Source organism: Pteropus alecto, unplaced genomic scaffold (genome assembly GCF_000325575.1).
Source record: "Pteropus alecto unplaced genomic scaffold, ASM32557v1 scaffold45, whole genome shotgun sequence".
NCBI classification, from domain to species: Eukaryota; Metazoa; Chordata; class Mammalia; order Chiroptera; family Pteropodidae; genus Pteropus; species Pteropus alecto.
Genome location: NW_006442491.1, coordinates 11,592,923 through 11,619,178, shown reverse-complemented (window position 1 = coordinate 11,619,178; position 26,256 = coordinate 11,592,923). Strand labels below are relative to the sequence as shown.

At 38.2% G+C, this 26,256-nt stretch overlaps 1 protein-coding gene across 25 annotated transcripts in view; it reads right to left on the bottom strand.

Annotated features, from left to right (window-relative positions):
• Nucleotides 1-26,256, bottom strand: part of PAK5 (p21 (RAC1) activated kinase 5) — a 255,099-nt gene that overhangs the window by 28,483 nt on the left and 200,360 nt on the right. For all 25 annotated transcript variants that reach the window (XM_015597089.2, XM_015597104.2, XM_015597095.2 and 22 more), the window contains one exon: nt 7,486-8,271. In XM_015597089.2, the coding sequence (XP_015452575.1) occupies nt 7,486-8,271 (786 nt within the window). The remainder of the gene's footprint in view (nt 1-7,485; nt 8,272-26,256) is intronic.

Sequence of the window (26,256 nt, the reverse complement as noted above, 5' to 3'; positions counted from 1 at the left end):
AGTGATACCATCACGCAAGGTAGAGTGAGGGCATATGAGAGTCTCAAGGATCTCTACTCTTAATGCTTTCTTTGCAGCCCATGGTCTCAGCTTTCGCCCACGAACCACAGCTTGGGTGATGCTAAGGAAACTCTCAGAAGATTCTATGATACCAAGAACAGGCAGAATAAAGTGCATTCTACTTGTGAATCATCACCCATTCTTCAGCAGCAAGGTGAGGGCTACCTGCGGTGTGTGCATCTGGGCCCTAATGCCTCAGATGCATCTTACTGCTCCTCATTTTTCCCCTGTAGAAATGGGAATGTTCTGGAATATATAGACTTTGGAGTCAGACAAAATGAATTTTGAATCCTGGCTCAGCTGTTCATATCCTTGGGGAGCCCATAAAGATTTAGTGTCCGAGTCTCAGCTTCTTGACAGTAAAAGGCAGATGATCTCGAATTCTTCTAGAGTTGTTGTGTGGACTAAATTGGTTAATATCTGCAAAATGCTTAGCATAGTGTTGGCACAGAGTAATCTATAGCATCATATCACAGCCCTAATTCATCCACATGCTACATGCATAGACTAATGCGTATGTTAACAATTAGGCTGTTGTAATTATTAACTTATCTAACCTTTGCACAACATGAGGAAGCAGGGATGGTCTTTATCCACATTTTATAAACAGGTAGAACAGTTTATACATCCAGTTATAGTGGCAATATCAGGATTCAGACCCTGGGAATTTATCTCCAGAACCTAAGCCTTAACTGCAAAAAAGTACTTGAGAAATCGTAGCTATAGAAGAGTGCTGCTATTTCTCCTCATGCCCCATGCAACATTTGGCAGTGTCTGGAGGTATTTGGTTGCTATAAGTGAGGGAGGGATGCTACCGGTATTTAGTGGGCAGTGGCCAGGCAGGCTGCTAAACATCCTACAGTGCACAGGACAACCTCCCCCCAAAAGAATTATCAGGCCCAAAATGTCAATAGTGTCAAGGTTGAGAACTCCTGGGATGGAGTGACAGGGTGATGCGACCCAAGGGGACTTCATTGCTGCAGGTGTTCAAAGGAGCTTGTAAAGAGCCAGGTTAAGGCTTGGCGCCCTCAAAAACTGCTCTTGTGCCATTGGGGGTATATCCAATGTATGGTGAAGGGCGGAGCCCAGAGAGTTAGGTGACAGCTCTGCTCTGAGCTGACTGACCTGGCTGTTGTTGAGCCTATCAAAGCCCCAGTTTCCTCATCTGGACAAAGGGTCCAAAATATCTTGCTTCACAGGGCTTGAGGCATAGCAAGGCAACAGATGTATCTGGCACATTGTGAGTTCTGAGTGAACTGGCAGAGGTGTGATTTTGTTGGGGGCTTCTCAGGGGTTGGGACCAAAGCAAGGAAAAGATGTCTTGAGCCAGATAAGACACTCTAGCCGGCAGCTGCCTGGTACCTGGAGAGCATCAGAATGAGCAAAACCAAATGCACAGTGACAATATCTCCAGCCATTTTCCTTCCGTGAGACAGACTTGTCTGAAGGAAAGGATGGAAAGTGTTCTCTCTCCACATCTGGCCGTTTTGATAGTTCTGTGGCATGAATGGTGCTATATGGATCTTGTTTGGCTTTATCCAGACCCCCGCCCCCCCGAAATGGTTTCATCTGGGTAAGCCCCAGCAAAAAGAAATTTTAAAGTAGAGAGACAAATCCCAATATTCACAGATTTCATAACATCCTTGATTCCTGTCATGCCAACGGGAAAATTGGGTGGTTAGATAACATTGGAGGAGTATTTTTTACTGTGAGTTAATATTAGAATTTTTTTTTCTTTAGGCCAAAAATGTAAAACTGATGTCAAATACACACACACACCCCCTTTTCGTTTCTGCTCTATCTGAAGACCTACACAAGATACATGCTTTCTCTTTTATTTCTATTATTTCTATTATTTTATTTCTATTATTAGAAATGTGAACATTACCCACCAGCCTCTAGGATTTTCCATGAGGCAAAGCCAAATTATCTGAGTCGTGATTTCTATTTCTTCCCTCAGCAAGAAATCCAAATGTGGTTGGTAGATATTTAAGAGTACAGTTCTAAAGACACAGGCACCTAAGTCTTTTTGGAAAGATGTTATATTTTTAATCAAGTATACATTTTAATTACTAACATGCCTCCCACTTCCTACCCTCCCACAAAATCTGCTAGTGAATTTTTCATGGATCTCCTGTGAAATGTGGAGCAGCAGCTTGCTCCTTTGGAGTTCTGATTATACGGGCTGAAAAACTCTTGGTAGAACTGTTATATATTTTTCTCTGAGCCACAACAGTTTCTGCAATGTTTCTAGGTCTGACAAAACCAGATTTCAGGGCAGATCTGCTTTGCCTTATATTCTGAAGTCTGCAGGAAAAGGAAGTTGGCATATGCAAATTATCCCCCCGCTTCCTCCTTCTATCCCTCCTACTCCGTCTCTCTCCATCCTCCTCCTATTCTTCCACTTAGCATAAAGTTCTGGTGACCATTGTTCAGTGGTCTCATGTGTTTCACTGACAAATGCAACTGAACTCCGGAAATAACATATGCCCATATAATAGGAAAAATACTAAATTTAGGAGAAAGACCAGAATTGTTATCTTTGTTTTGTAATCAACTGACTATGAAACCTTAAGTGTGCCATCTGACTTTCTGGACAACGGTTTCCCTCCTGTGAAATGAGCGGGCAGGGGTTGCTGGTGGTTATGTTAAATCCCAAAATGCATGTAGGTATTAAGCTAATAGGAAAAATAAATGAAGTGGGCTGGGCAGGGCCTGTCCCTTCTAGTGGGCAGCCTTTACCTATAGCTATTTCCATTGCTATGTGAAAATGTGGGCCCAGAGATACCAGATTGCCCCCCACCACTTTTTTTTTTCCAAGAGAAACCTGAAACCCAGAAGTGGAGACTTCTAAGTGAAATATCTTGATTTTTCAGATTTGGAAATGACTCCTGGGTGGGCTAAACATGTCATCGTGCCAAATAAGGCTCCATGGTTGAAAGGTTACAATTTCTGGACAAAGTCTTCTCTATGATCATGACCTAAAACAGCTCCCTAAAACAAGTGTTCAAATATACCGCACACACACAAATCATGACCCTGAATAGCCAAAGGAATCCTGAGGAAAAAACCAAAGTCAAGTGCATCACATTTCTTGCTTTAAAACTATATCACAAAGCTATAGTAATCAAAACAGTATAGTATTGCCATAAAAACAGACATATATATCAGTGGAACAAAATAGGGAGCCCAGAAATAAACCTATGCATACATGGTCAATTAATTTTTGACAAAGGAGCCAAGAATACACAATGGGGAAAGGATAGTCTTTTCAATAAATAGTGCGGGGAAAACAGGATAGCCATGTGTAAATGAATGAAACTGGATCCTTATAACTACAGAGAAATCAACTCAAAATGGATTAAAGATTATTACTTGAATGTAAGACCTGAAACTACAAAGCTCCTAGAAGGAAACATAGAGAATAAGCTTTTCAATATCAGTCTTGGCAATAATTTCTGGATCAAGCACCAAAAGCAAAGACAACAAAAGCAAAATGAACAAGTGGGACTAAATTAAACTAAAAAGCTTCTGCTCAGCAACAGAAACCATCAACAAAATGAAGAGGCAACTTATGGAATGGGAGAAAGTATTTACAAACCACATATCTGGTGAGTTAATATCCAAAATATATAAGAACTCATACAATTATATAGCAAACTCCCCACAAAAACCCAAATAACCCAATTAAAAATGAGCAAAAGACCTGAATAGACATTTTTTCTAAAGACATACAAATGGCCAACAGGTACATAAAAAGGTGTTCGACATCACTAATCTTTAGGAAAATATAAATCAAAATCATAATGAGATATTGCCTTATACTTGCCAGGATGGCTATTATCAAATAGACAAGAGATAACAAATGCTAGCAAGCTGTGGAGAAAAAAGAACGTTTGTATACTGTTGGTGGGAATGTAAACTGGTATGGCCATTGTGGAAAATAGTAAGGAGGTTTTTCAAGAAATTAAAAATAGCGGATGCGAAGAAAAAGGAACCCTCATACTCTGCTGGTGGGACTGCAAATTGGTATAGCCACTTTGGAAAACGGTGTAGAGGTTCCTCAAAAACTAAGAATTGATCTACCATATGACCCAGCAATCCCTATACTGGGTATTTACCCCCAAAGACTTGAAAACATATATCCAAAAAGATATTTGCACACTGATAGTCATAGCAGCATTATTCACAATGGCCAGGACATGGAAGCAACCAAAGTGTCACACGATAGATAAATGGCTAAAGAAGCTGTGGTACATATATACAATGGAATATTACTAAGCCATAAGAAGAGATGAAATACTGCCATTTGCAACAACATGGATGGAGCTTGAGATAATCATGCTAAGTGATATAAGCTAGACAAAGTTGAAAACCACATATCACTTCTATGTGGGATATAAACCTAAAAGCAACAAACAGAGACTCATGGACATGGAGTCTCTTAACCCCTCCCCCCTCCCCCCCAGAGGATGGGGGGGAGGGGTTAAGGTAGATGGGGTAAAAGGAGTCAAATATGTGGTGACAGAAAGAAATCTAACTATGGGCAGTGAACACACAATGCAATATATATATGCCTTACTGTTGAATTGTACACCTGAACCACTGGATCTTGTTAACCAATGTCACTATAATAAAATTATACACACACACACATATATATACACATTATATATATATACATATATACACACTATATACACTACATATATATAAAAAATAAAAATAAATAAAAATATAAATTCCATCTTATCTATTACCTGGAAGAGATATCTATGCTCTCATGCCCACTGTACTATTATTAACAATAGCCAAGGTATGGAAACAATCTATGTGCCCGTCAACAGATGAATGGATCAAGAAAATGTGGATCAAGAAAATATATATACAATGAAATATATTTCAGCCTTAAAAGAGAAGGAAATCCTGCCATTTGCAACAACATGGAAGAAACTGGAGGGCATTATGCTAAGTGAAATAAGACAGATAAAGACAAATACTGTATGGTATCACTTATGTGTGTAATCTTTTTTAAAATTTTTAACATTTTTTATTAGTTTCAGGTATACAGTACATTGGTTAGCCATTTATATAATTTATGAAGTGATCCCCCGATTACTCTAGTACCCATCTGGCTCTACACACAGCCATTACAATACTATCGACTATATTCCCTTTGCTGTACTCTATATCCCGTGACTATTTTGTAATAGTAATTTGTACTTCTTTATCCCTTCACCTTTTTTACCCATTGCCCATCCCTTCACCTTTTTTACCCCTCCCTTCTGGCCATCACCAGATTGTCCTTTGTATCTGTGAAGCCTGTTTTTGTTTAGTTTATTCCTCTTGTTCCTTAAATTTTGCATATAAGTGAGACCATTATGGTATTTATCTTTCTCTGTCTGACTTATTTCACTCAGCATAATAACCTCTAGGTCCATCCATGTCATTGCAAATGGTAGAATTTCATTTTTTATGGCTGAGTAATATTCCATTGTGTGCGTGTGTGTAACCATAACTTCTTTATTATGTGGAATCTTTTTTTCAAAAGCAGAACTCATAGAAACAGAGAGCAGAAAAGTGGTTGGCAGGAACTTGGGAGTGGGGAAAAAGGGAGAAGTTGGTAGAGGGTACAAACTTTCAGTTATAAGATGAATAAGGGCTGAGGATATAATGTATAACATAGTGACTACAGTTGATAAACTGTACTGTATAACTGAAATCTGCTGAGAGTAGAATTTTAAATGTTCTCATTAAAAAAACGTTGTATGTGAGGGGATGATGTCTTATTAACTCAGAGGAGAATCCTTTCACAATCCTTATACATATTTCAAGTCTATTTTAAATATCTTACAATTTTGTCAATTATACCTCTATAAAGTTGAAAAAAATCACATTTTTTATTGATAAACACTTATGTTCAAAAATTTGAGGATGTAACTAGATTCAGGTACGAATGTGTTAATTCCTTTATTTCCCTCTAGAACTAGGAAGGGCTTCCCTCAAGCAAGTGATATGCACAGGAAATCGAACTATCTCATGCATCATGATACATGCATATGGCTTCACACAGCTTGTGTCTGTTGGTCAGTGAGATCTCTTCCCAACAACTGCCGTGGCAAGAACAAAGGAAGTAAAGGCAGTCAGGATACTCTGACTGTGGGAGTACAAATAAATAACACAGTGAAACGAAAATCACTTCCATATTTAAGTTTTAACTGGAGGTATATATCTCAGGTCTTTATTTCCTCAAAATTTATTTTTAATTTTATATATTGGGAACTAATGTGACAGCTTGTTGTTTTTGTTTTTGTTTTTTTTTTTAAGTATGGCTCAAGAGTCATTCCCAGTATGTCCCTAAAAGACTTCTCTTCTACATCTTAGATTGGCTTTATGAGAAATAATGAGCAACGGAAAAATACTGACTATTTACAATTAATAAGGCAGATGAATACAGGCAGGCTTGCCTTCCAGAGTTTGCTGTGCAGCCCATCAAGCTATTGAAGAGAGAGCATTTGGTACAAAAGTACACGATCACGCTACTAGAAGTCATGTTCCTCTCAACTGGTTTGAGACTGCTATATAATCCACAGCTCCTCACTAAATGCTCCTGATTTCACTTTGCTATACAGGTGGGGTAGCAAAAACATTTCTAAGTTACCATAGGAAAATAAACCACTTGCACACTCTCCAAGGTATTTTGCAAAGTCTATGCTTTTAGGTTCAGTAATTTCTCTAACTGTGGTCCCCAAACTTTGGAGTTTCTAGAACGAACCAAATTTTAAAGCAAATTTGCAGCAGCAAGCATTAAAAAATGTTTTACCAAGAGAGGAGCTATAACAAAACAAAATAAAAAGCACATTGAAAAAGGTCCAGCAACCAACTTCTATCATTTCAGAATTTCATACATTTCAACACCAAAATAGTAGAAAGAACATACTCTCAAAATGAAGAATAATCCCTTGAGTTGAATAAAATTAATTTTATTAAAAACTTACCATATTATCCTGATTTTTTTTCCTTTTCAGCAGATCCAAGTAAATTTTGCCAGAATGCAGGAACCACTGTATTATTCCATCTGATGGTCTACAACCATACACTCCATAACAGAGAACTTAGAACAATATGAGCACATTATAGTTATCATCAGTTTATCAGACTATCTTTCAAATAAACAAGGCATTTTGCCTTTTAACCAGAAACCCCATAGGAGATCCCCAAAGACTTTGATTTTAATGAATAAATGCGTCTTGCCCTAAATTTTCTGCCCTTGGGGCTCATGGATGGAAATCGGATAAAATTCCGATATGGATTTTCACTTAAAAGGCAAATCAGCACTTTAGACTGACTGTATAAGAAAGTTGCACTAGCACCACCTTCATGGAGAGTCCTGCTCACTGGAGGAAAGGAAGCAGTGAACGTTACCTTTGGAATGCACATTGTGGGCTCGGACAAGCGAGGGTAGGTGTAGGAGTTATACGAGTGTCCTTGGGGGTGGGTTTTAAATGCACTTGCTCCGAAGGGCATCATCGGTTCCTGGAGCCCCGAGCCCGACCTGGACCTCTGCCGCATGGCAGGCTGGGGGCTCGTCTGATTCAGGTACGATGACTTTGGCCTCCTGTCATAGTCATCCAGGCTGGGGCCCCATTCACTTTCGCTGTACGCCAGGCTCTCCTTAGAGCACCCGCGGGTCCCTGCAGTTCTAGAAGGCGTAAACTGGAATGGGTAATCTAGCGGGGAGCTGCTGGAGGCCCTCTGGTACGCCCACTTGAAGTCACTGTATTCACTTGGTTTGCTCAGTGAGTCTAAATGTGTGTGATAATCGACGGGAAATCTGGCAATATCGGATTGCAAAGGCTTCATCTCAGAATAGTAGGTTTCCCCGTGTTTCATTTTCATTACGTGCCCATTTTGCTTGGCCGCATGGCTGCTTTTATAAAACGGATCCAAATCATCTCCATAGAGGCTCTTTTCTCTGTACTTTTCGGTTGTGTAGTCAGCAGTGGTATCAGATTCGCTTGAATACTGTGAGAAGGTGATGAAGCCATTTTCTTCCCGGTGGCCTTGACCATGGCAGGAGGCTCCCTGGTCCGGAGTGGGCGGGCTTTCTTTCCTCAGGGAATTGGAGCGAGTCACAGAGATGTTGTCAAAATCCTCCAGGAGGCCATTGATGGAGGTTTCCTTGCAGGGTTTGTTTCCTCTAACGATTGTCTAGGAATAATAAAGGGAATACTGTTTAAAGAAAACATTTCAGGCTTTCAAATTGATGGAGTATCCCACACCTACTCCATCCACATTAAACCAGAGGAAAACAGACCCCAGGAACATTTCATAAAATATGATTTAAAAACACTGTTGATTGATTTCAGTGGTGAAATAAATCAAATATTAAACAATAATCTCACAATTCAGTTTTTTCCTTACCTATCTCAATAGAGATCAATTAAACATCAAAAAGCCAGTTAGAAGAATATATAGACTATCATTATCCTATTTATCAGTTCACAAGAAATCCCCTGCCTTTGTTCCTCCACGTAAATAATAAACCCTAACCTTTTAACCATAAGCTACTGATTATAATTTTAACAGTCTATAACTGTTAAAGGGCATATTTATTAAATTTTTTTACATTCACAATCCAGATTATTTGCAAAACCAGTAAGCATTCTTACTTGCATATTAACATACCCAGAAATGTTGCAGTTTTTGGTTTTTACCCTATTATGGAAGACATAATGAAGTTATCAGATTTTATGAAAGAGGAAACAACCTTCTGAACTGTAAATAGGGAGCAGCATGAAGATTACTTGTGTGATGTAATTTGTGATCAAATGTGATGTTTTTATCAGGTATATAATGGTAATATTTGTCCTGTCCACACTTCTGTTGTATCATCATTGTTGAATTTTGGGTGGCTTAGTGATGATGTGGCTGTACCTGAATCCTGGTGACAAATTGACAAGCCCAAATGTTCCCTGTAATGAATCCAAATAACACCAGAATACCAGGAACAGAAAGAAATCACAAACCACTTATAAAGCCAGTCAGCTGCAACTTGACAATGACAAAATTTACAGCAAAGTATGATGGGGGTAGATCAAAGAACAAAGTGTTGTGACTTCAGACTTCCAGGATTTTAAGAGAAAAATATCTCTAAGCAAGTAGCAAGGAGTTAAAATCATCTCAGTTAGTATGACGCAAAGAGAATTTCAAACTGGAAGAAAAAGTCAAAGTCACCCTAGACCATGTTTTTCTAGATCAGGCTTCTCAAATTATTCATGGTGAAAGACAAGGTTTTGTCTCCTCCTCCCCTGAAGTACTAGACTAATACTTTTGGTCTCTACCTTTTTTTAAAAAAATAATTTTTAAATTTTGAAATATAGGGGACCCTTGAACGACGTGGAGGTTTGGGACACCGACCCCTTCCACAGTCAAAAATCCACGTACAACTTTCAACTCTCCCAAAACTTAACTATTAATAGCTGACTGTTGACCTGAAGTCTTACTAATAACATAAACAGTTGATTAACACATATTTTGCATGTTATATGTATTATATACTGTATTCTTAAAATAAGCTAGAAAAAAGAAAATGTTATTAAGAAAATCATAAGAAAAAGATTATTATATACTGTATTCTTATAATAAAATAAGCTAGAAAAAAGAAAATGTTATTAGAAAATCATAAGAAAAAGATGTTTATAGTACTGTACATATTTATTGAAAAAATCTGCATATCAATGGACCTACGCAGTTCAAAACTGTTTAAAACAGCTGTTCCAGAGTCAACTATAGTTTTACGTTAACAGAGAAGTTGCAAAGAGAATACAGAGTTCTCATATATCCCTCACCCACTTCCCCCATTGTTAACATCTTGCATTACTATTATCTAAACTCCACAATTGATGCAGATTTCATTAGTTTTTTCCTAGTGTTCCAGGGTCCCATCCATATCTCATTACATTTATTTACCATGTCTTCTCCCGTCTGTGACAGTTTCCGTTTCTCAGACCTTCGTTGTTTTTAATGACCTTGACAGTTTTGTGGAGTACTGGCCAGGTATTTTGCAGACTGCCCCTCAACTAGGGGTGTCTGATGTTTTTCTCATGGTTAAACTGGGGTTATTGGTTTAGAGGAGGAAGACCACAAAGTAATATGCCAATTTCAGCACATCATGTCCAGTGTATACAGCATCAATACAGCTTATCACTGATGATGTTGACCTTGATCACCTGGCTGAGGTAATATCTACTACGTATCCACATTGTAAAGTTATACTATACTACCCACTCCCCTTTCCATTTTTTACTCTTTGGAAGTAAGACACTAAGTACAGCCCATACTCAAGGGTAGGGGAGCCAAGCCCTATTTCCTTGAGAGAAGGTATCTATGTAAAGTATTTAGAATTCTTCTGCACAGGGAACTTGTCTATCAGCCCCATTTACTTATTTATTCAATCATTTATTTGTATCAGTATGGAATCAGGGATATTCGTCTTATACTTTGGGTTATAATCTAGTACAATATTATTTGTTTTGTTGCTCAAATTATTCCAGCTTTGGTTATTAAGAGTTCTTTTAGGCTAGCTTGTGTCCCTTTGATAAGCCCTCATCCTTTTATTTTTGAGTACTTTCTTACTTTCTAGCATTATAAGATGCTCCAAGCTCCTCTGTATTTTCCTTGCCCTTACCCTAAAATCAACCATTTCTTGATGGCGCCCTGGTTCTTTTTATTGGATAATAATATTAGAAACTAGAATTTGGGTGCTGGGTGTGCTCATTGCTAATGGGGTGTCACTGCTTCCAGGTCCTCTCATGAACAGAGCTAGAAAATGCATGTACATATACTTACCAATGTATACACACATCCGTAGTTATATTTATCCATCTGTATCTATATTAAGCTAAACATGCATTTATACTGTTGTCTCTAAATCTCATCTAGTATCACACGGTTCACTCTAGCTTTCCCCTTACTTATCTGTAACCCCTCTCTGTGACAGTGAAAAACCTGGATTTCAGCATCTATTATTTATTTACTTATTCAATCCCAGTACAGCAGTTTTGGAATATTAACCCATACCACATGAGAAACAGCTCTGTCAACTAGACTCCAGTGTTTATGCACAGTTCTTAGTTTCCATTCAAAACACTGCTCTCCAAAGTTACTGAGGTTAGCATCTTTTTTCCCATCCTCCCACCTTCAATGAAGTTATGTTGGATATGCGTTATAGTGAGACTCTTTAGTCACAGTCTGCATTCCATCCTGGGATCCTCTGATCTCCTGGTTGACTTAAAAAAATTGCATACATTAGTGTGCTCTTTGTGCTGCAAAGTTCTATGGGTACTGACAAATACAAAGCATCATGTATTCACCATTACAGTGCCATGCAGATTAGTCTCCTCAAACCCCAAGTCTCTTAAGCTTCCCCTAGTCGGACACTACTTTCTCCCCAAACCCTTGGTACCACTGATCTGTTTTCTCTCCTTACTATTTTGCCTTTTCCAGAATATCATATGAATGAAATCACAGTCTGGAGTCTTTTGGTCTGACTTCTTTCACTTAGCATAATGTTTTTAAGGTTAATCCAGGTTGTTCTGTGAATTAATAGCCTATTTTTTTTCTGATTCCTTTTGATCACTGAATAGTGTTCCATTGCATGAAATGTGTGTGTAGGGGTATAAATGGACTGATTTCCAAAGTCAGTGATGTTCTCTTGGAGCATCCCCCAGAGAAAGAATCCTATTTCATATTTCATATATACATACATACTTGGACCTTTTCTCAGAGCAACACTGTCTATGCCCACTTAACGGATGAACTTGGGAAAAAAAATACCTGTGGACAGGGAAGGGTTAGCAGCCCAGGAAGAGGAAAAGATGAAATGGACATCTTCTAATGCAACAAATATGAATGCTAATAACTCACCCTCAAAAATATCACATCTATTTGAGCAGCTTTTTATTGCATTTCAAGTGTATTTTACCTGTCTACAACTTCTCTATTTGCTCAGGGTGCTCTTCATACCCTCTGAGACATACGCACTGTTACTTTCTGTGGATTTAAATGCTTGGTTTTCTCTTCAATATTGTTTGCAGGAATTCTTAAGACAATAGCTTCAGTTAGCTTATATCACAGTATATCAACTAAATCTTTTTAGCCAGCATTCCGGATAGAAATTACCGTCTGCATATTCCTGCTTTCTCTTTATGAACAATAGGCAGAGTATTCAAAGAAAATGTTATAAGAAATTCGTGGTCCCCCAAAAAGAAACTTTCCAGTATTTTTAATTTCAGGAATCTATGTCGACTGATGTGCTACATGAATAATGACTGTAAGATATGCCAAGGTCTTCAAGTAACTTCTGAATTACTGGACCTACTTGGATAATCCTTTAGCAAAAATATTATCCAGACTTTCCCTGAACTTGACAAAGGAGAGCTAACTATGTTAGAATTTTTCATATTCAATGTTATCTTTGGGTTTATATCCCAGGGAAAAAAAAATCATTTCTCTAAGTTCTATCTTAAACAATATTTCAATTCATCTTTCCTGTCTGCATCCACCTTTCCCATCTTTGAATACATACAATATGCAGCTCTGGGACCACAGAATCATTTCCAGTACCTTAATGTGGGAAGGAATCTAGAGATCATCTATTTCACCTCCTCCTTTTACTAAGCAAAACTGAAACTCAGTCGACTTTGCCAACTGATATGTAACATACCTGGGACTGAAACCCAAGTCCTTTTTCTCCCAGTCTAGCTTTCTTTCTAAGGTACTCTTCAGACTCTTTTGAGATAAACGAAATAGCACCAGTTGGCAACACAAAGGCTTGGTGTGTGACATCACCACCATCAAAAGTAGGTCACTGAAGAGCCTATTTCCACTCTTAGCAATGAGTTGAATTTACAGATTATAGATAATTCTGGTTTTGGTCTCGATTTTGGCCACACTTGTTATGTGATTTAGTTTTATTTTTTTCTTACCTATTCTCCAGTTTGTAAAATGGGTAATTTCACTTGATATTTAGTGACACACCCCCACTCCCCAGGAATTGTAGAAGCTGATGGGGAGAGAAATTACAAAGCATTTTAAAAACATTCTAATGCCCTCAATAAACCCAATGCCTTCAGGCAGACATAAATGAGTAAATATGAAATGAGTTAAGAATATTTAAATATAACTCATCAATAAAAGCAAGTTAAAACATGAAGATTATAAAGAAAAGATCAGAGAAGAACAAACTTAAAAATCTTAGGACGTTTTCAGGAAGAGAATTATGAGCTAGGTCCAGGAGGAAACAATAGAAGTAATTAGATAAAGGCAAAAAAAGAGGTAATTACCAGCTCATCACTCACTGAATGATTGAGATGAGAAAAAGAGTTGATCAGAATGTGTTAAGATGTCACCATCTTTGGGGCTATGATGGTAATTGTGATTGCAGAAGAAAGGGTACGCTGCTCATATTAAATTAGCATCTCAATCACTTACTTGTCCTTTGGAATTTATATCCAGAAAACCTGTTAGTTTATCTTCAGCAAATTAATAAATGGCCATGATGAGGGCTAGACTATTAGTCTTAGAAATTCACTACAAGGACACAGATATTGAGAAGGAAAAAAAAAAATCCTTCCCTTGTGTAATTCCTTTGATATCAGAGCATTATTGAATATTTTCTTTGAAACTGCTGGGTCCTTTAAATCTCCTTATTTTCCCACTAAAATCCTTCCAATTTAATTAATGAGTTGAATGGACAAACTTTGAACTTACTTAGTTTCTGAGGAATACTGAAAAAAGGAATGTAGATGCTCCAAAGAGGCATCCATCCATCCATCCATCCATCTATCCATCCATCCATCCAATAATATCCAAAGATATCTATAATATCTATATGTCTATATCTATACTATCTGTAAATAATTTTAAATGACTAAGCAGTAATATAAAGAAGGTCTGTTTGGGAGAAACTTTTCCCTCATTAATTGTGCTATTAATGTATTACATTTGGAAAATGTAAAACATCAAACAATCATCAACAGATATTTCACAAATTGTTTGTACCTCACGTATGTTCAAATTTCTGTGAGAGATTAGAGGGTTGCCATTTCAGCATACACATTAATCTACGGCCTCAAAATATTTCTGTGTACTTGTCACAGTATACCCAGAGAAGTATGTTTAGTTCACATGCAAAATTATAGCAGTAAACTCAATAAATAGAATTCTTTATAATTGTTAATACAGAAGTAGAAATATTAACATTGCTATGAGCTAAATGCTATTTAGAACAAAAGATAAAGACTATCCACTGAGTAAGAAACATTTTTTAAAAACAATGTAATATTTATTTTCTTTGTTTTTAGGCTAACAGCAATGTGATATTGGGCAAGTTACTTAATCCTTTAAAGCCTCAGTTTCTTAATCCATAAAATGATGAGAATAAATCCTTACCTTATGAGGTTAATGTGATGATTTAATGAAATAATTTGTGTGAAAAGTAGGCATGATTCCTGGAATACAATAAGTAATAAATGGTAGTTATTTAACTATTTTATGTGTAAAATTTAGTTTTTAATTAGGCTGATAATAATTTAGGGGGGAAAAAGGAGGTTGTATGCAATAAATAGAAGAAATAAATGTCAGCTTTATATATTGGAAGAAAAAGGATAACTGATATAGTAGACTTTAAAAAATGACAGTAACTTTAGATACGAATGTCTTGAATTTAAACAAAGGTACCTCAAATTAATTATAACTGTTATATGTACTCAATACTACTCATTAGATCTAAAAAATGCAGTACTTTCAAATCATTATCAACATTCCGTGGGCATCTTTTAAAAATGTAATATCTAAATCACAAAAATTAACTAAATGAGACTCATTATTTAAACTGAAAGATATATATCGAAAAGAAAGGTTAATAAAAAGTCAGTAAAACACTGACAGTGGTCTTCTCTAAGTGGAGAGATTAAGGATAATTTATATCTTAGACCGATGCTTCTCAAACTTTAATGCACAAACAAATCATCTGAGGATCCTGTAAAAGGGGGATTCTAATTCAATAAGCCTGAGGAGGGGCCTAAGATTCCGAATCTCAAAAAAGCTTCCAGGCGATGCTGCTGCAGGTCTGCTGTTTTCACTGTATTCAATGGGGTTTGTGTATTTTCCAGCTTTTCTACAGTCAGGGTTACTTTTATAATAATAATTAAAAAAAGACTGAGATACTCTTTTTCAGTATAGTAGGATTCAACATTTTATATATATACAGAAAGAGTATAGTGTTAACTATATATTGTTTTATATACAGTGTTAAACATTGTGTTAAATTATATTATGTTATAGTTGGCTGTTGAAAGCTACACTGTTCAATATTTCCCCATTCCCTACGAAGGTGTAATATTTATTATGTTTAACCAAAATGAAGACTGTAACAGGTTTTACCAAACCATTTGGGTACACCTGATTCCATGTCATCATCATCTGACTATGAAGCTATGAGCCTTAGAGTTACTGATGAATAAATATAACTTGAGTGCCACAGGATTGAAGGCGTGGCTGCAGACATTTGAAAAGAAGAAAATATCATCTGTAGTAAAAAACAAAACAAAACAAATAAGACCCAAAGAAATGAAAGTATAGTGTGCCTAAGGCATGATGTTTCCTTGGATCTCCTTTTTAGCATTTGAAAATGTTTACCGATGATACATCACTCTTAAAGAAAGCACATGCTTTTCTCTCTTTCAATGAAAACTATTAAGTCAGTGTAAACAAGAAGGGGCTTGTAAAATGTAAATATTATTAAAAATAAATTGTTGACCTGCCTGCCCCCCGCCCTGAATTTTTAAAAAGAAGGGTGTAACCTTATTTAATCAGGAAGACCAATAAAACTAGAACTGAGACAATAATTGTTTCCCTGACATGGGCTTCACTTTAAGGAATCATAAACAGCAGAACAATATTAATGAAATCCAATCATGCACAATTTTACAACACAGTTTAACTAGGCTTCAAAATGCAAGAACCACTATTTATTACTGTCAGAATCTGATGTTTATGAAAGCAAGATTGTGTGGTTTTATAGAGATCAATAATATAATAACTGCAAGAGTATCGGTGAATTTCATGCTGCAGACCAGCCAGGCATTAAAAAAAAATCAATGCAACCCAATCTATCTGAGTTTGACGCCATGGTTCTCATTGTCTTTCCATTGTGCATGGACCAGCTCAGCATCTGCTCTGCCTCCCGGTGACAGCGGCCATATTTCATGGTGCTCCTTCCTCAGGCTGTCGGCTGGTGATAAGCTATAATGGATCTGTCTCTAAGAACAGCTGTCTCCCCTTGTTCCCATGAAGAGATGAAAAAGTGACTCTGCTCTCACAAACTGTATTAACCTTGACAATAATGAAGTGTGTAATTAACAGCTTTGCCCTAATAAGACCTCACATCTCTTTTTTTAAAAACAATGTCTTCCATCCTCCTCAAGAATGTTTCATTTTGTTTTTCTGGGTAAACACTTCAAAGGATGTGTTTAAGCTAAATAGTCTCATGACTTGAGAACAAACCAGGACTCTCTCAGAAAATATCTACTTTTAAACAATTTATCTAAATTCTTGCTCTATTTGCAGAGAACCAATTCTCTTGTTTTTATTTTTTTTAAATGTGGCTAGAAATAGCTGGGTATATAATCTCGACAAACAAACCCAATATATACTTGGATCTTTATGGAAAAAAACCCTAATTCGTGGATGGCTTTTCTAACATCACATGACCTCAGATCTTTTCTTTCAGTTTTCTAACATATACCCTTTTGGGGGGCTAACTGGGTAAGCAGTCGAGAAATACATATTCCTGGAAAAATATGAGAATTAGGGCAGGCTATCTCAGAGTGAAGGTGGTGGTGAGGGTTTCTAACCACTAAGATCTTTGTAAATAAATTACGTAATAAATCATGAAGAATCCAAAGAAACAACTTCTTTTGCTAACTAAAAATATTATGTTCGCAAATTACAAGAAAGTAGAATATAGTTAAAAATGTTCTGTAAATTTTGTAGAAATCAAGATGTCCTCATTAAGTTAATTGGAAAATGTTCTATTTGCCATTTTCTCTGTCTCTTAAAGCACAGAAAATCTAATATATTAAGTGACCAGTTCCATACAAGTTTAATCCTTGAAGGTAACTTTCTATTTATTGTTAACTGGGCAAAGCAAATGTAGACAGCTAACAGCCCTGGTCCTTGCTGCTTGGAATGTGAGGCAGCTGGGCTGCAGTCAACTAAATTCAGTTTGACCAGAGTTAACAGTCAGAGTATTTTATGTGTGTTTAAAGTCAATTTGAGACTGAGTGCTGTAGTTGGGAATTTAATTATTTGCTTGCTGTTTCCTGGTTGTGTCTAGGGAGCAATGAGGTCTATGGAAGTATCTCTGCTACTCATTTAGTCCAAAAAAAAACATTTCTAGGTGCAGGGAGAATAGAGATGAGACAAGAGACCATAATCTATTTCTTAACTTGGGTAGTAGATATAAGAATTTAATATTATTAAGTTTTCCATGCGACTTAGCCTGGCTTCCTCTGAAGCAGAGTTGAAACAAAGGCTTGCGTGTGAGTGATTTATTTTGGAAAGTGAGGTCAAGGATAGTGAGGAGGCTGAAGCAGGCAAGGAGGGAGACCAGGTCAAGGGTACAGTATCAAGCTGTTTATCTGTGGACAATTGGAGCTCAGTTCTTCTGAATACAGTTCTTCTGCATACGGACTAAGTCGCAGAACTGACCACTCAAGGGAATGAAGATGGAAGTATTCATTGACCAGCTTCCATCTCCTGCATCAGAATGGCTGAGGGGACTCCCACATGTGTGCCACAAGGTGGCAGTAAAGAAAGTGCCATGTTTGAAAGCAGAGGTAAATGGTGCAACTGAGGTTAGTAGCAGTTGTCTGGGCAAGGGCTGGAGTAAAAACGGTTGGCCTGAAAGATGCAAGATGGATGTCTAATACGCCTTTTTTAGACATACGTTTCATAATAAAAAAAATTAAAAATGAAGTAAAGCGGGGCCCCCTATCTCTCCCCCCCAATGGGCACAGATATCAGTATTCTTGATCAATGTGGCAGATACGCTAGGTGGTCACCAAATATGTGCTCCCCCCGCCTTCCATAGTATAAACTTATTGCTGCCAAGCTGTCCCAGCCAGGAGCCACATTTTCCAGTACTTTGTATCTAGATGGACCAGGGGACCAATTCTCACCCATAGAATATGAGCAGCATGTGATCTGTATCCCTTCCAGGCCAAAGTTAAAAAAACAAAGCAAAACAAAACAAAAACTGCTGCTTTTTCTTCTCTTTATGCCAGCCAGATGGAGAAGATCCAGGAAGACACTCTTAGTTGCTAGGGGATGCCAAAGCCATGTGATGAAAATCTGCATTGCCAAATGACCATATGCAATGCCACGCTCTGGTCAGGAAAATCCACATTGGATATTAAGTGAGTGAGAAATAAACTCCTATTTAGTTGAGCTTATTTACTGAGATGTGTTAATATTTATATTAGCTGCAATTACCTTAACTAATAAATCATAATGATAGAGAGTCCAGAATTAAAAATTAGATCAAGAATAAAAGAGAGTAAGCAAGGACAGACGGTATCTTGGCATTCCTATCAAGCATGCCCAGGCTAATTTTCCATAACTGGCCCTGGAGCCAGGACATCCACACTAGCTCCAGGGAAGCAATCTGAGTTATGAACAACATGCATTGATAATGTGCTGGTAGAAGAAATGACATCAGGCACCTGAAGCCTGAGACAGAGCACTGAGCGCTGTGAAAAGAACTGCTTATCTTAGCTTGATTTTAGGGTATCAACAAGAGCTGACCAAGTATGAACAAATGTTTTATTTTTCCATATTTCCGGATGAGATATAAACTCATGCAGGCGAGTGAAAGAAGGCATATGAATGTATCGCATAAGGGTCACTCCTGTAGTTTGATATTAGTCTCTGTGGTAGACAGCTTGTGAAATGGGCATAATTATCCCCCTCCCTGTGCAATGTGACTTTGCAGGTCTTCACACTAGATGTATCGCATAAGGGTCACTCCTGTAGTTTGATACTAGTCTCTGTGGTAGACTGCTTGTGAAATGGGCATAATTATCCCCCTCCCTGTGCAATGTGACTTTGCAGGTCTTCACTCTGGGAGACAGTCGAGTCTGTTTCCCCACCCTCTAATCTAGGATGGCCATATGGTTTGCTTAGACAAAAGAGGAGAGATACTAGAAGGAATACTATACCAGTTCTTTGTCTGGACTGCAAGAAGCTTCATGGCCATATGGTTTGCTTAGACAAAAGAGGAGAGATAGAAGGGATACTATACCAGTTCTTTGTCTAGGCTGCAAGAAGCTTCGCCAGCTGCCACCCTCTCTGTCCTCTGCCTCCTCCAGGTGAAAAAGCTTGGGCTGGCCAGCTGCAGGATACAAGATGAGCCATCGCTGCTGAGGCCATCTGAGATCAGCAGCCCATTTCATCCGTGTACCCTTTTCCTCCATGCTGGCCAGGGGAGGGAGATGGAGGAAAAGGGAAGCATAAAAGCTAGGACCTGGACCCCTTTATGCCAGGGCAGTTGGCCCTGACTGCCAGAAAAAGGAAAGGCTTGTGTGTCCATGGGTAGGGAATGGGTATCCTTGATGTGGCTGGAGAAAGAGACATTTTATGAGTGGAAACTCATTAGAGATGAGTCCTGGGTGGCAGGCTTCTCCTGAACTGTGCTAATCATCAAGCCACCCTTTATCTACCTTTGCCATTAAGAATGAAAAAGCATGGAGTTATTAGCAGGGGCAAGTCCAAGGCTTATCGGTTAGTTGGTTTTAGTTTTTTTTATGGCTGAAATTATTTTAAATTGGCATACCATCATGGTTATAATTTTGGTTCTATTTATATAGACTATAAAAAAATCAGTACCAAATGGGCATTTTAGTAATTATTCAGTTTCCTATCATCACTCAAAAATTCTTAATTAAGCCATTAAGTATCAGGTTGCTTTAGCAAATTTGGGTATTTGTAAGATAAGGCATTTGTCCCTTTCTACTCTAACATTTTTTAAATTCTATCTCTTAAAAGTCTTTAAATATTGAGATATTTTGGTATATCAAGGGCTTTTTAAATGTAGCTACTAAGAAATGTAAAATTAAATACGTGGTTTGCATTATATTTCTATTAGACTGCACTGATCTAGAGTGAGGGTTGGAAAACTATGGCCTGTGGGCCAAACCCAGCCTGTTTGCCACATCCATTTGTGTATGGCTACTTCTGCACCACAGCTGGCAGAGTTGAGTAGCTGTGATAGGGATCATGTGGCCCACAAAGCATAAAATATTTGCTATCGGGCCCTTTAACAGAAAGTTTGCTCACTCTTGATCTACAGTATCACCAGCTGTACAGGTCCTTTTTTTTTCTCTTTTTCTTTCTTCTTCTTCTTCTTCTTCTTTTTTTTTTTTTTTTTAAAGTTTTCTTGTATTTGATTCATGGGCTGTGCCAAAAAAAAGGAAGGAAGGCTCTTGGTAAGTCGGGTGTGCAGCTTCGATGGGACGTGGTCACTTGGCACCAAAGGACCACTCAGTTCATTTACAATCTACGGTTCTGTGACAGAAGAGGACGTGAAACACAGGTCTCCCCACTCCTGAAGTAATTTGGTTTGTAGGCCAAATCAATCCACTGGAATAAGAAACCATACCCTGTTCTCAAAGGAATTTTCAAGTGACATCAAAGAAGTAAGTTGGTGGAGTTCACTTTAGGCGTCACAGGTGTGATGGCTGCAAACAAGAATTGGGCACTCCATCCACCCCCCTAAGGATGTGAGCTTTAAATAATTTGTGAGATGAATGACTGCCACCATTTTATGAATTGGTTTAAAAAAGCTTTGAGTCTCTAACATTGACCTAAACACTTCCTGTGTGCCAAAAAAATTAGAAGTGTTTTTCCCATATTTAATCCGCACAAGACTCTGAGATAAACAGCATTATTACTTGTATGTACGAAGGAGGAAGAAAGGCCAAATAACTTGCCCAATGTCACTAAGCTGGTAGAGAAGAGTTTGAGAGCAAGGCCCACTCTTATCTATTATAAATGCTGCCTCTCTATGCATACAAATCACAGGATCCTCACTTTTAACTTCTGAGGGTGTGGACAAGACAGTTAAAGCATGCAAGAACAAGCTCCACCCACCTTGTAATACAATTAAAGAAATGTAAGCATCCACCATGGCAAGTTGATAAAAAAATATTTCCGGAAACAAAACTTTTTAAAGAAGGAATGTTTAAATCTCAGGATTATGGAAACTGGGGAAAAACAAGTTGTTTGCTCTTTGGGACAATTAGCCTTTTCGGTCACTTTAATTCTGTCAACAACAACAAAAAATCTTGTTACACTGTTAACAATAACAAAAAATCTTGTTATATTGTATTTGCTGGAGATTCTGACATTTAAAAATTTAACAACAAAATGTGTAGTCTCCACATCAATTGCTACCTTCCCCTGTAAAAACTACTGAATAATTTTTGAAATATTGCTTATATGCAATGCTAAGTGTCAAAATCATTTGTTTCTCTTATAGACTGTATAAAGGGTCACAAAGCATATTTATTTTAAATTTGATCAACAAATTTTTAACTTTGAGTGTCTAAAACTTAAATTTCTCTTTTTTCCAACCTGATATTTTAAGCACTGTTAACAAACATGAAAGTGATCTCTTTGAGGCATAATAAATATTAAGAAACTTGATAATCTATAAATAAAACTGCTTGGTGGTTAAATATCATTTTAAAGTATAAAGTTGGTACTATAATTATATACTTTATATTTCAGAAAGGTACTAGTGTTAAGTGTCAAGAAACATTTATGCCCCTGTGGAAAAAAGAAACTGAGAAAAGCTGGGCTCCAAATCTTCCAAATGTTTCAGAAATAGGAAACTACCAAAACCATTAAATATTAAGGTCAGCTTTACCAAACGCTCTCAGTTAAAAGTCATTCATTTCTCTTCAGTGATGGAAGTCAGAACGAATACCTCAGGGGCTAAGGTGTTCATTGGGAAGAGGCCCAAGGGAACTTTCTGGGTGATGAAAAAAACGTTCTGTATCTTGATCTGGGTCGTGATCACATGAATATATACTATGTAAAAATTTAGCAAGTTGTACATTTGTGATGTCTTCTATTATATGTAAATTATTCTTTTGTTAAAATACATTGGACTCACACCAAACCAAGTGGTTGCTCTACTTTTCCAGCAAATATGCAGCACATGAAAGCAAAGGTGGGACCCTGGATACATCCGAGAATGAGTGCTTGCCAGGTGTTTGCCATGGATGGATGACGGCAGGTGGGTACCGATGAGGGCTCAAATGTGGATGAAGCATGGAGTCGAAGCTGGAAGATGATTAATGAAGGAGGGGGCTGACAGGTGAAGATAATACAGCAGGGTTGGGAGACTGGAGGTCCAAGGGAGGGAAAAGAACAAGTGTCGGGGGCATGGCTGTGTGTGGGTGGCAGAGTCAGAGAGGAGATACCAGCTGCACACTGAATATCCTCGTCACTTAGCAAATGCCAAAGAAATGATGCTAGTAAGAGCTGGGAGGCTCTTTTCATCCTCAATTTCTTCTCACTGGTCTAGTGGAGCCTGGTGCCTCCCTACGTACTTGGCTCATCCAGAGAAATCATTAAGTCTGTAGTGCTTTCCCTCTGCCCAGCAGAGGTGCTACTCCTCAACATTCCTTTGATTTATATAAGCTATGCACAGAATAAAATCATGTGGTTTCTTCTTTTGCAAAATGAGACATTTTCCCCCCCAAAGATAGATGGATCTCTTGCTCCCTCTCTTTCTCTCTCCCCTCCATTTCTCCCTCCCTCTATCAAAGATATGTTTTGTTCACATTTAAAAGATTTTATCTCTTTCAAATGCAGTGAAAGATTTAAAGAATACAGAGGTTTTCTAAGTGCCCCTAAGGAAAGAGTAAGGCAGTGAGAGACGCAGCTTCATTTGGCAGCTCCCCTGCAGCGGCTCTCAGCCGCAGCTGCACACTGGAACCACCTGGGGAGCTCATGAACATTCCTGAAGCCCAGGCCTCTCCCCAGACCAATTACATCGCTGGTGGTGGTGGTTCCAGGTGTCAGCAATTTCTAAAGCTCTTGGGTGAGTCCAATGTGCACCCAACGGTGGGAACCACGTTGCTAGAACTTCTCCCCCAGCCACTCAAAATGTGGTCCTCAGACCAGCAGCATCAGTCTCACCTGAACGCCTGTTAGGAATGAGAATCTCAACTAGTGAATCCAAATTTGTGTTTTAACAAAACTTCCAGCTAATTCACATGTATGCTGAAGTCTCAAGAGCACTGGTAGATTTGCCTGAGGTCCCCTTTTCGTGAATTAAAGGACTTCGATTCAACTGAGATTTTGAAAATCAATTAATTCTCTCTGTGAAATACATATATGCACACATATATACATATATCATTTGTATATTTGTATGTACATATCTACATATATAAACATATGTTATCAAAGAAAAGATATGCCCTCGTCGTTGAACCGCAGATTAGTAGGGTCATTTCTTTACACAAAAAGAATCAGTCATCCAAAACAAATAGGGGAAAATGACTGATTCATAACACAAAGGGCAGCTTTGGGGTATTATGTTCCTAGAACATTTTCTGTGACTTAATGCTGGAGCATATTTATCCTGTTATGACTGTGTTCAAATATCCCAGAGGGCAAGTTCAAGGCTGGAATACAGGAGTCTGAAAAGAGTTTACTGGTTAATCCTGTTCACTCATTCAAGAACAGCAAGAGCCCTTGCATCAGCTCAGAGAGTCAACCCACTTCTCTTTCTATAGAGGGATGATAGCTATCTGGCCAAATTTAAAGAGAGGATGATTTCGCCATTCCCCTTTGCTAAGTTATATGTGAGATAAGGCTGTACACTCACACTCACACTCACACTCACACTCACACACACACACACACACACACATCAGAAGAAACTCAAACTATATTTAATCTTTCCTTTTCCCCAAATTGTATTCCATCAATTGTGTTTTCACATTATGACCACAGATTGAACAAAAAGGCACTATAAGAAATGAAATCCAGTCTTGCTTTTGCCCTAGGAAGACATTTTCCTGAAGACATGTTTCACTATGTCATTCAGTGCTCCTACTGAAAGACCACATGAATTCACAAATACACTTTGCTTTCCTGTAGAAAATTGTTTCTCCTACTCCCCATTTTTATTGATAAACATTTTGCACCTGTTTCAACTGGATTCTCAGGAGGCTTGAAAAAAAATCAAATTTATAGCTTAACTCTATTATGTTCACATGTGAGGTCTGTGCATTTGTATTCTTTTTCATCTTTTCTCTCTTCCATGATTTATATATGTTTTTCTGGGTCCTCAATCTTTTATTGTATTTAAAATTGGTCAAACTTTTATTATGTAGAATTTTACCATATGTTAGTATAAATCCTTTTTGGGAACAAAGTAGGTTTTTAAAACATTTCTCTCAACTGCCAGTTCTAGTACTTTACTTTCCTCCCTCATAAAAACACATTTAAACAATCCTCAGAAATTTATAACTCCCGTAATACTACATCTAACCCAGAACACTGGAGCAAGGTCGTTATTTTAAGTCTTCTGAAAGTTGTGTTTACTCATAAGGAAAATAGTAGCCCACTGCACAGAAGGAAAAAACCTAATAAAAAGTTGCCAACATCTTTAGCACATTTGGTGGACTACAGAGAAGTAGTAGCTCAAGGAACTTTCAAAATCCTTATTTCCAGACTCCAGCCATGAACCAAAAAAAAAAAAAAAAATCAGGATCTCTCTGGTGGAGCTCAGGCATCTGTGCTTTTAAACCTATCCCAGATGATTCCAATGAGTGGTCAAGGTTGAAAACCAGTGTCCTAGGATGCCGTGCCTCTGAAGCTTGACCAGGCACACAAATCCCCTGGATATCTTAACAGGCAGTCTCTAATTCAGCAGTTTTGGCATGGGGCATGAGATTCTGGATTTCTAACAAGCTCTCAGGTAAGGCTGATGCTGCTGGTCTACAGAACACAATTTAAGTTGCAAGGTCTCAAAGAGCAGATAAAGTTCCTTGGATGGCTGAGCTGGGGTTTGCATTATATCAAGGAAAATGAGATCATCACTATGTCCCAGGAAGAGCACTGGATTGCGAGTTCGGCATCTGAGTTCTAGTCCAAGTTCTGTCATTGGCAACTATGAAACCTTCATCAAGACTGTCTTGCTGAATCTGTGGTTTCCATTTGTACTGATAAGATTTGCCTGGCTTCCTTCCAACTCCAAAATTCTGTGGTTTGAAGGCTCTCTCCATGTCTCAGCTGCTCCAAAGAATTACTGTTCTGACGAAGTGCTAAGTCTCTTTAACTTAGAACAAGCACTGACCCTTTATAACACAGAATTCCTAGGTGAGACAAATGAGCTCACCCTACCATAAATCATGTGGTGTTCTGACATGTTCTCTGTTGACAATGTCAGACTGCGGTGAGTTGATGCAAAAAGTGGTTCTAATCCTCCCCTCCTGCCTGTATCCTGGTCCTTTGCAATGTGACTCTGAAGCTCTTCTCATCAGGAGACAGGGTTTCCATTCCCCCTGAAGCTGGCTTTGACCACAGGACTTGGTCTGGCCAACAGAATGTGATGTCGTGCCTGTTCAAGCCTAGACCTCTGCAGGCTGTGAAGCTGTGATCCTGCCTAGCTGCCGTGTGAACACGCCTGGGCTAGCCTGGGGAATAATGAGACACTCGTGAAGCAGAGAGGGGTGAGCACAGCTGAGGTCATCCTAGCCCAGTCAGCTTCTAGCTCACTTAGCAGCTGACCACAGATGCATGAGTAAGCCCAGATGAGACTAGAAGAACTGCCAGCTGAGTGCAGCCTGAACTGCCAGCTTGCAGAATTGGGAGGAACAAAAAATGCTTATTGTTTTATGCTTTTAAAAAATATTGTGGCAAGAATTAACATAAAATTTACCTTTTTAACTATGTTTAAGTGTATAATTTGGTGGCATTTGGTACATTCACATTGTTGAGCAACCATTACTATTATGCATTTCCAGAACTTTTTCATCATCCCAAATAGACTCTCCCTCTACCTACCTCCAGTTCCTGGTAACCTCTAATCTACTTTGTCTCTATAAACTT